The 11,203-nt window shown below is 43.1% G+C and overlaps 2 protein-coding genes across 7 annotated transcripts in view; one reads left to right on the forward strand and one right to left on the reverse strand.

The window, feature by feature from the left end:
• Positions 1-10,777, reverse strand: part of spata6l (spermatogenesis associated 6-like) — a 77,879-nt gene extending 67,102 nt beyond the window's left edge. For 2 of the 4 annotated variants that reach the window (XM_043718781.1, XM_043718754.1), the window contains exons 1-3: positions 10,710-10,777; positions 6,929-6,993; positions 3,950-4,087 (exon numbers count right to left, since the gene is read on the reverse strand). In XM_043718781.1, coding sequence (XP_043574716.1) covers positions 3,950-4,087; positions 6,929-6,976 — 186 coding nt within the window. In that variant the 5' untranslated portion in view covers positions 6,977-6,993; positions 10,710-10,777. Of the gene's footprint in view, positions 1-3,949; positions 4,088-6,928; positions 6,994-7,077; positions 7,289-10,453; positions 10,688-10,709 lie in introns of those variants that run through there. The other 2 variants (XM_043718772.1, XM_043718761.1) reach the window with 2 other exon arrangements.
• Positions 10,686-11,203, forward strand: part of plaa (phospholipase A2-activating protein) — a 36,764-nt gene continuing 36,246 nt past the window's right edge. For 2 of the 3 annotated variants that reach the window (XM_043718705.1, XM_043718731.1), the window contains exon 1: positions 10,686-10,920. In XM_043718705.1, the coding sequence (XP_043574640.1) occupies positions 10,701-10,920 (220 nt within the window). In that variant the 5' untranslated portion in view covers positions 10,686-10,700. The remainder of the gene's footprint in view (positions 10,921-11,203) is intronic. The other variant, XM_043718712.1, reaches the window with a different exon arrangement.

Raw genomic sequence — 11,203 nt, forward strand, 5'->3', positions numbered from 1 at the left:
AGATCCTGTTGTAATCTGAGGTAACCCTCTTCGCTGTCCACTATACCTCCAATTTTGGTGTCATCTGCAAACTCACTAACTGTACTTCTTATGCTCGCATCCAAATCATTTATGTAAATGATAAAAAGTAGAGAACCCAGCACCGATCCTTATGGCACTCCACTGGTCACAGGCCTCCAGTCTGAAAAACAACCCTTCACCACCACCCTCTGTCTTCTACCTTTGAGCCAATTCTGTATCCAACTTACTTTTGCACCTACTGGAAATGTACATTATATTCCACAGTAAAACATTATCCCTGTTTAAGACTGTTTTCCAAAATGGTGACTTGCTGAAACAGCTAATATTTCTTTGGTTCCTGTGATATTCCCCAACTTCCTCCTCTTCTTTTCACTTTGTATTCGCTCCTTCTCCTGATGTTGCCTCTTTCGTGGCTCAGTTTCCTCATACTTAACTTTTTAAAACTCATTTCTCTTACTACTTTTGTACCTCAGCAACTTGGTACCAAAGATGGTGCTATGTGTGGTGACATTATACACTTTTCACTGTACTCCTGTACTTAAGCACACGTGACAATAAAATCTAAAATCGTACTTACTTTGTCTATCCCTCTTCCAAACACATTTCCACTTTTTCTCTTCTCCAGTTGGTTATCCCCTCATCTGCTTCCTTCAGCTTCCCTATCCTCGTCCCTTCCTTACTCCTTCTCTTTTCCCCACTTTGATTCCCACCTTCCCATGCACATTTATTTCCTGAGCTGCCTTGATTCAACTGCAGTTTACCCCTGCTTAAGCAGTCTATAGTGTTTTTATGTGAATTTTCAAATATATCTGAATAATAATGTGCACCACAAAGTGTTCAAATCAACTGGATAAAATACTTTATAAAATAAACAAAGTGCATTCATATAACATCTTCTGCAACCCCAGGACATCAAAGCACTTTGACATTGAAGTATTTTGGAGATATTATCACTGCTGTACTACAGGAAATGAAGCAACCAACTTGAGCATAGAAACTGAAAAGTATCATGATAATGACCAGATAATATTTTTTGAGATATTGATTGCAGGATAAAGTTTTGACCAGGATGACAATTCCGTTCTTCAAATTAAATGTCACTGGATATTTACTGTACATTCAATAGGGCAGATGAGACCTTTATTCACATTCCATCAAGTGAAGAGACCTCCAACAACACATCAGTGCTTTAACACTGAGTCATTCCAGTCAGAGATCTACAGCACAGAAAAAGGCCATTTGGCCCATCAAGCCTGCATCAGTCAAAAACAATCATCAAACTATTCTAATTCTATTTCCAGTGCTTGGCCTATAGCCTTGTATGTCTTGACAAGTGTACATCTAAAATACTTTAATGTTATGAGAGTCTCTGCCTGGACCACCCTTAAAGGCAGTGACTTTGATTCCCACTCCCTTGTGGGTGAAAAGAAATTCCATCACATCCCCTCTAACCCTCCTGCTCCTGACTGTAAGTCTATGCTCCTGGTCATTGATCCCTCCGCTCTGTGTCCTCATAATTTTATACATTTCAATCACTTCCCCCCTCCCCCTCCTATGTCCCAAAGAAAACAACCTCAATCCATTCAATGTCTCTTCATAAACTAAAACAACCAGCCCAGGCAATGTCCTGGCAAATCTCTACCTCCTGTCCACTGCCACATCCGTCTTATAATGTAGACTCCAAAACTGTACACAACATTCTAGGTGTGGCTTAACTAATGCTTTATACCTTCAACTGCCCTATCTTCTTCCCTTCCTTACTCCCTTTTTCCCCACTTCGATTCTCACCTCCCCATACATACGTACGTCCTTACCTGCCTTGAAGGTAGAATAACTTTACTGCTCTTAAACTCTGTTCCTTGGCTAATAAAGACAAATATCCCATAGGCCTTAGTTACCTGTTCACTGACTTAAGGGACCAGAAGACATGCAAACCAAAGTCCTTTGGATCCTTGCTATTACCTAGGATCCGACTGATCATCATCTACTCCCTCGTCTTGTTTGTCCTGCCCAAGTGAATCTTGTCACACTTATTAGGATTTAACTCCATTTATCACTGATCAGCCCACCTAATCTGGACTGACCGTCCTGTAATTTAAGGCTCTCCTCCTCACTACTTACCACACTACCAATTTTCATTTCATCTGCAAACTTACTAATTAACCTTCTTACATTCAAGGAGGAGAAAGTGAGGACTGCAGATGCTGGAGATCAGAGTCGAGAGCGTGGTGCTGGAAAAGCACAGCAGGTTAAGCAGCATCTGAGCCTGGAGAATTGACGTTTCGGGCATAAACTCTTCACTTGGGCTTATGCCCGAAACGTCGATTCTCCTTGTTCTCAGATGCTGCCTGACCTGCTGTGCTTTTCCAGCAACATCTCACCTCTTACATTAAAGTCTAAATAATTATGAAGTATTTCAAGAGGTTAGTCATGGCTCACATCAACTCCAGCCTACCAAGTTATCTTTACCCTTTGCAATTCCCCTATCAGTCACAGGTCCATAGCAGACGCCATCTCCTGGCCCTGCAATCATCCCTGGAAAATCTGGATAACTACATCAGGCTCCTACTTATTGACCAGAGTTCTGCCTTCAGCACCATAATTCCAAACAAGCTCATCTTGATACTCTGAGACCTAGGTCTCAGCTTCCCCCCCCACCCCGTAACTGGATCCTTGACTTCCTGACTGATAGACTGCAATCAGTAAGAATAGGCAACAACACCTCCTCCAACATAATCCTGAACACAGATGCCCCAAAAGACTGCATATTCAGCCCGCTACTATGCTCCTTATACACTCACAACTGCATGGCCAAATTCCACCCAAGCTCCATTACAAATTTGCGGACGACACCACCATTGCAGGTCGCATCTCAAACAACAATGAGACAGAAGACAGGAAGGAGGTAGCGTGTTTAATCAGCATGATGGAAAGACAACAATCTTTCCACCAATGTCAGCAAAACAAAGAAGCTGGTCATTGACTTCAGGAAGCAGAGTGGAGGGTATGCCCCTGTCTGCATCAATGGTGCTGAGGTGGAAATGACTGAGAGCGTCAAGTTCCTGGGAGTGATGATCACCAACAACCTGTCCTGGTCCACCCATGTTGATGTAATAGTCAAGAAAGCACAACAATGTCTCTACTTCCTCAGGGGGCTAAGGAAATACGGCATGTCCACAAGGACTCTTAGCAATTTTTATAAATGCATCACAGTGTAGCATGGCACCTGCTCTTCCCAAGATCACAAGAAACTGCAGAGAGTTGTGAATACACGCAAACCAGTCTTCCATGCATTGACTCCATCTATATTTCACACTGCCTTGGGAAAGCAGCCAACATAATCAAAGACCTGTTCCAGCTGGATTATACTCTCTTCCACCCTCTTCTATTGGACAGAAGATATAAAACATTTGAATACACATACGAACAGATTCAAGAAACAGCTTCTTCCCCACTGTTTGAACTGGCTTTTGAACAGATCTGTCAAATGCTAATTCTGATCTCACCCTGTACCTTCTTTGTGGCTGTAACACTGTATTCTGCACTCTGCTCCCCTGATGCACCTTGTATGCTGCAATCTGCCTATCTGGCATGTAAAACAACATGTTTCACTATATTTCTGTACATATGATAACAATAAAATTGAATCAAATGGTATAAAATATATTCAAATCCAACATACACTATGAAAAGTTCAATTCAAGCAGATAAAATACTTCAACATGCAAGAGAAAACATTGCATATATTTGGCATCTATTGCAATCTTGGAACATCCTATCACTTAGTCAAAGTATTTTTGAAGTATGTACATTGTTGTAATATGGGCATTTCAGAGAAGGTTCAGCTTTGATTTTTGAGCTCAACCCCCGCCGGAGTGGAAACTGAACCAGGATCTTTGTGACAACAGAAATAGTTTTGCATACTCACCTTTTCAAATTGCAGACTTTCGTGAATAAGAAGTGGGAATACTGGCATAAAACATTTTGTTTTCCAGTACTGACCAAGCATACAAATATTGATATAGACTTCATCTTTCCTCGGCAACATCACACCAGGACAGGTTACCTAAAAGGAAATGAAAGCACAGTAACAGCTAAATGTGTAACTAAAATTTGAACTTTTAAAACTGTCTTTTACATGTCCATATGTGAAGTAAGAACAAGTACTGAAATTCTATTTGAAAATTTCGTATAATTGTTAAAATTAGATTAGATTCCCTACAGTGTGGAAGACAGGCCCTTTGGCCCAACAAGTCCACACCGACCCACTCCCCTAACTAATGCACCTAACACTATGGGCAATTTAGCATGGCCAATTCACCTAACCTGCACATCTTTGGACTATGGGAGGAAACCGGAGCACCTGGAGGAAACCCACGCAGACACAGGGAGAATGTGCAAACTCCACACAGACTAAATTGCCCGAGGTGGGAATTGAACCCGGGTCCCTGGCGCTGTGAGGCAGCAGTGCTAACCACTGAGCCACCGTGTCACCCTCTTCAGACTTTATAAAGTCATGATTCCACCAAAATGTTCACTGAGAACGGCTTAAAGTTTAATAACATATTTTTCCCCCATCTTTTGAATCTTGAATACTGTGACAATTGTTCGTCCGTTCTGACTGGTGTATCAATCTCAGTGTCAATCATTTCACTGCTGCCTCATCATAAGGTCAATCATTATTGATGACCCACAGGTAGAGTCATATTGCAGGCATAGTGGGTGAAATTTTGCTCTTCATGTTATCGCCGTCCTTTCCAGGAGTTTTTTTTGGGGGTGGTGGGGATGGCATAGTGGCATATGTAGAAATCTAGGCTCATGCTCTGGGAGTATTGGTTCAAATTCCAAGACAGATGGTGAAATTTGAATGAAATTAATTAATCTAGAGTTAAAGTCTAGTCTAGTCTAATGGTAATTTCTAAACTGTTAAAAACTCAGCTGGTCACACTAATGTTCTTTAGTAAAGGAAATCAGTTACACTGGTTCAGTCTTCAGACAATATCCCAGATATCACCATCAGCAGTCTGAAATAACACTGCTGCTAGACTGGGTCTGAGTCAGAAGATGAGGAAACCAACAGGAGCAAAACCTACTTGACCTCATGCTCACCAATCCATTTATTGCAGATGGACATGTTCAAAAGACTATCAGTTGCAATAACTACCATTGTGGAGATGTTGTCCTACCCTGTCATGCTGTCTTATCCTCCATTGTTCAAACTGATCAACCATCTCAAGACTTGGCATCCAACAGACACTATGGACTATCAGCAGCAATAGAATTGTATTCAGTCATAAGCTCATAACCTGGCATATCCTCATTCTACCATGGTCACCAAGGCAAGGGATCAGGAGAGCATGCCAGGAACTGCATAGAAGGTGTTAACCTGGTGAAGCTACAACTCAAGAGTGACTCCAAGTATGTTGCCTGTGCTGTTTGCCAACAGCCAAGCAATCCCACAACAAATATCTGGTCGACATGGATGGGTTGGACCGAAAAGGATCTGTTTTCATGCTGTACATCTCTATGACTCTATATGTAAGCTCTGCCATCCTGCCACACCCAGTCATAAATGGTTAACAGATGGGCAATTAAACAACTCACTGGTAGAGGTGCTACAGCCATTCCCATCCCAAATGTTGGGGGATCCTAGCACACCTGCACAAAAGACAAGGCTAAAGTATTTACCAAAGATACAAAATAGATAATCAATCTCCCGGATGTCCCTGAAGGCACAGATGCTCACCTTCAGCAAATTTGATTCACGCCAAGTGATAAACAAATGGGTGAAGTCACTGGACACTGCAAAGTGATGGGCTCCAACGACATTTTAGCAGTAGTTCCTGTAGACTTGTGCCACAGAATTAGCTACGCCAAACTTTTCTAATATAGTGACAACGCTTGCATCTACCAGAGCCAGGAATTAATTGACCACATATGTCCTGACTGCGAAGAGAGAAAGTAAGAAATCTGGCCAAATACCACCATATCGGCCTCCTCTCAACTGTTAGTAAAATGATGGAAAGTGTCACCAACAGTGCTATCAAGTAGCATTTGTTCACCAATCCCCTATTCACTGGACGCAAATGTTAACTCTGATTTCTCCTCACACATGCTGCTAGACCTGCTGAGAGATTCCAGCAATTTCTGTTTTTGTTTCTGATTTTCAGCAACTGCAGTTTTCTTCTGAATCACATAACATGGTTTTGCGTTTTGCACCCACTACCCATTCGCTGTGACCCTCACCTCTTATTATCGCTTATTCAGTTTATTTTCTGCAATACCCTGGTATGCATAATCCCCTCATTTGTCTACCCCTTTCATCTCTCTCTCTCTGGGTTCCATGTCCACCTATCTGCTCTCCTCTCCCACCCCACCCTTCAACATAAATACCAGTACTTTGTAGCTACTATTAGTTGTAGTGAAGAGTCATTTGACTCGAAATGTTAATTCTGCTTTCTTTCTACAGACCTGCTGAGTTCGCCGGCAATCTCTATTTTTGATGCAAACAAGAAAGTATGAATATTGCTATAAAGTAGGAATACAAAAAAGAACACGTTTATAATTAAGTACACATTTAAGAAAAAACAAAACTTGCGCTAGTGCCTATCCAGAGTCTCGAGAAAACAGCATTCTCGTTTTAAATAAACAGAAATTGCTGGAGAAACTCAGTAGGTCCGGCAGCATCTCTGAAAGCACTCCAGTGACTGTTCTTCAGAGTTTCCATTTTTTCTCCTTTTAAGCAATTTTTTTTCGTAAGATCGACTCCACAGTTGAATGCAATTCGTACATACTGGCTTGTTTCAGTACAAGCTAATAATTAAATCTTGAACATTATCTGAAGTTCGCCACTAGAACAAATATATATGGTGTATCTGTAATTCTTATATATACAGGAATATCTTACCGCGTGGATTTCAAGCTGAATAACACACTTGAGAACTTTTTGAGGCATTTTGTTGAAATACCGGTCTGGAGGGGAATAAAAGGAATGTAAAATTAGCCACAATGCTGTGAAAATCAAGTTGTTAATTGCCAAATGATTGTTGCACTCACCGCTGCTGTGGGGAAACGACGCGTTTCCTTGGTGATTGAGCGAGTGACGCTTGATAAGAGTTTAAACACCGAAGAAAATGCAACAGAGCTTCAACACGCCATGAAAATTTTAAAAAAGACGCTCGCAAATATAATCTGACAGAGGTTCTCACTATTACTGCCTTGTACTTCCATCTTATTTTAAAGAAACCGGTACAAATCAAATCAGCAGCAACAGGTAATTATAAATTCAACCAGTACGTTTGTAAACATTGACACGGATAATATAAATCTTGCAAAACTGCAAAAGGGATAATGTGCAGTTCAGGAATCGTAACAGGACATCTCTGATTAGTCTTGGTGTAGACATGTTATTATTAAACACCTCTGGGACTTATTAAACACCTGGGAATTAAACCCAGGTCTCCATTGCACTTCAAAAGCCCCTTTCAAGATTCACCATCTGCCACGATAGGAATTGAGCCCATGACCCCAAGAGCATTAACCTCTAGTGGGTCAGTTAACTCAGTTGGCAATGCATAGTAATGCCAACAGCATAGATTCAATTTCCACACTGGCTGACTTTACCATGAAGGAGTTTCCTTCTCAACCTCTTCCCCTCGCTTGAGGTGTGGTGATCCTCAGATTATACCACCACCTGTGGCCTCTCTTTCTCTCTGTCCAATGAGAGAGTAGTCCTGTGGACCAACAGGGCTATGGGGAAGTCCAGTGGCATTACCATGCTACTGGACTGAGTTAGCTGCTGTGTTTGAATTTGAAAGAATGAGAGGTGATCTCATTCAAATACATATGATTCTTAGAGTTTGATAGGAAGTTCCCCTTTATGGCAGAGCCGAGGGCGAGAGGACACAGTCTCAGAATAAAGGGACACTATTTTATAATTAATTAAGAGAATTGAGAGTCTCTGGAACTCCTTGCCACAGGCATCTGCAGGGTAGGCAGAGTCATAGAAGCAGACCCTTTAGAATTAGAATCCCTACAGTGTGGAAACAGGCCCTTCAGCTCAACAAGTCCAAACTGACCCTCCAAAGAATATCCTACCCAAACCCATTACTATACATTTACCCCTGACTAATGCACCTCACCTACACATCCCTGAACACTATTGGCAACTTAGTATGGCGAATTCACCTGACCTTATGGGAGAAAACCAAAGCACACAGAGAAAACCCACACAGACATGGAGAAAATGTGGAAACTCCATACAGACAGTCGCCCAAGGCTGGAATCAAACCCAGGTCTCTGGTGCTGTGAGGCAGCAGTGCTAACCACTGAGCCACCGTGCCGCCCCAACTTTAGTCCAACTCTTCCATGCTGACCAGCCATCCCAATCTGACCTAGTCCCATTTGCTAGCATTTGGTCTTTAATCCCTCTAAACCTTTCATTTCATATATTTATCAAGATGCATTTTAAATACTGTAATTGTATCTGCCTTCACCACTCCCTCTGGCAGTTCGTTCCATACATGCACCATCCTCTGCATGATAAAGTTTCCCCTCAGGTCCTTTTAAAATCTTTCCCCTCTCACCTTAAACCTATGCCCTCTAGTTTCATTGATGTAAAATGTTCAAGCCCTAGACAGCCTTCTGTTAGACTCCACTTGTCACATTCTGCAAATCAAATAAAAACTGACACATACATATTGTTTTCTATCAGCCAGACAATCTTCTTTCCATGTTAATATGCATCCTCCTAAACTATGAACTTTTACTTCCCACAATGACCTTTGGTGAGGCATTTTATCAAATGCTTTCTGGAAATGCATGTATAGTCCATCTAAAGACACCCCTTTATCCACAGTGAATGTTACTCCTGATATTTTCTAATCAACCTGTTCAGGGATACTACTTCACATCTCTGGATTAGATGGGACTTGAACCTGGGCCTCCTGGCTCAGAGGTAGGGACACTACCACTGTGCCACAACAGCTCATGTTGTGTCATTTTTTCAATAAACTCCAATCCTAGTGTATATTAAGGGCGAGTGAGATAGATGCTTGATCAGTTGTGGAATTTGAAGGTTATGGGGAAAAGGTCAGAAAAGAGGACATGATGAGTGTCACATCAAAGGTTAAAGTGAAAAGGCAAGAAAGTGGCTGTGAAGCGTGTCAGGTCAAGAGTTAAGTGGAAAAAGGCAGAAAAGTTGCCTTGAGCTTCAGGGGTTACAGAGAAAGTGGATGTGAGGATTGTCTGATCAAGGGTATGAGGGAAAGGGCAGAAAATGGGAAATGAAGAGTGTGTCAAATTAAAGATAATGTGGAAAAGAGCAGAAAGGTGGATGTGAGGAATGTTGCATGAAGGGTGATGGGGAAAGGGGCAGGAAAGTGGACGTGAGTTTTGGATCAAGGGTTAAAGGGAAAGAAAAGGCAGAAAGTGAATATGAGGAATGTTGGATAAAGAGTTAAGGGAAAAGGGGCTGCAAACTTGATATGAGTAGTTTTGGATCTAGGGTCGCAGGATATAGGGCAGGAAAGTGGATTTGAGGATTGTCAGATTAAGGATTATAGGGAGGCGTGTGGGAGGGGGGGGGGGGGGTGGAGCGTCAAATTCAGGGGTAATAGATTTAAGGCAGATGTCAGAGGCAGGTTCTTTATCAGAGAGTGGTAAGGGCATGGAATGCCCTGCCTATCAATATAGTTAACTCAGCTATATTAGTGAAATTTAAATAATCCTTGGATAAGCACATGGATGATGATGGGATAGTGTAGGGGATGAGCTGAGAATAGGTCGGCGCAACATCAAGGGCCAAAGGGCTTGTTCCGCGCTGTATTGTTCTATGTCCTATGGATATGAGAAGTGTTGGAGAAGGGAAAAGGGGCAGAAAATAGATGTGAAGGATATTGGTAAAGGGTTGTGGGGTAAAGGGGCAGGAAAGTGGACATGAATTTTGGATCTAGGGTTAAGGGGAAAGAAAAGGCATGAAAGTGGAGTGTTAGATAAAGTGTCAAAGGAAAAGGGGCAGAAAATGGATGCGAAGGATATTGGTAAAGAGTAAAGGGGCAGGAAAGAGGACATGAGTTTTGGATCTAGGGTTAAGAGGAAAGAAAAGGCATGAAAGTGGAGTTAAGGGAAAAGGGGCAGAAAATGGATGTGAAGGATATTGGTAAAGGGGCAGGAAAGAGGATGTGGGGAATGTTGTATCAATCATGATTGGGACTGAATTACTGCTGTTGCTGTTGGCTGAGTTTTACCAGGGCTCAGTCAGTGTGTGGAGTGATGGGAAGGGAAGGGAGGGGGACAGGGGAAGCTGCTCCCAAGTCGGTCCTCCGAGCCTCTAGATGTCGGTGCGGCCTCCTCTCTCCCTCACTCCCAAAACCTCCCCCTCACCAAAACCTTCCCAACTTCACACCGAAAAAAAATATAAAAACTCCCTCACCTCCGTTAATTTACTTTCAACAAACAAATAGCGGAATGAACCTTTGTGCCCCCGGTCCAGAAATTAATAAAATCGTCAAGCTTTGGTGACGGTTACCATGGCGACGACCCCCTGACCCGTCGATAATTGTTAACGTATTTATCTTTTAAAAAATTAAAATATGTGTCCGCCTTCCCCGCGTTTATTTGTGGGGGTGGGGAGGAGATAGGGCGAGGTTTGAGGTGTTTTATTTTTATTTTTATTTTTGATGTTTTACCTCACGGTTGGACGGGAAGGGGGCGGCGGTTCCCAGGAGGCCGGCGGACACTGGCAGGACAGGCCGACATGGCGTCGTCCGCCTTCAGGCTCAGCTGCTCCCTCGCCGGGCACCAGATGGATGTCAGGGGGCTGGCCGCCACCCTGCACCCGGCCGGCGCCTTCGTGTCCGTGTCCCGGGACCGCACGGCCCGGGTCTGGGCGCCCCACAGGTAAACACGCCTGAAGGTTAGGCGGCGGCGGCTGCTGCTGCTGCTGCTAGGCCCCGCCACAGGGAGCGGCACTCACTGATGAGTTGACAATTTGGAGACTCACTCGCTCTGTGTATTTGGGGTGATTACATATCGGCGAGGAATTGAGATTGGAGCGAGTTGGGATTCAGAGTGGCTGACTGGGAGGGTTGGGATTGGGGACTATTTAGGATTGAGAATGGGGTTGATCAGGGGCTGGGTTGGGATTGAGAATGGGGTTGATCACGGGGTGGGTTTGGATTGA

Source organism: Chiloscyllium plagiosum, chromosome 2 (genome assembly GCF_004010195.1).
Source record: "Chiloscyllium plagiosum isolate BGI_BamShark_2017 chromosome 2, ASM401019v2, whole genome shotgun sequence".
NCBI classification, from domain to species: Eukaryota; Metazoa; Chordata; class Chondrichthyes; order Orectolobiformes; family Hemiscylliidae; genus Chiloscyllium; species Chiloscyllium plagiosum.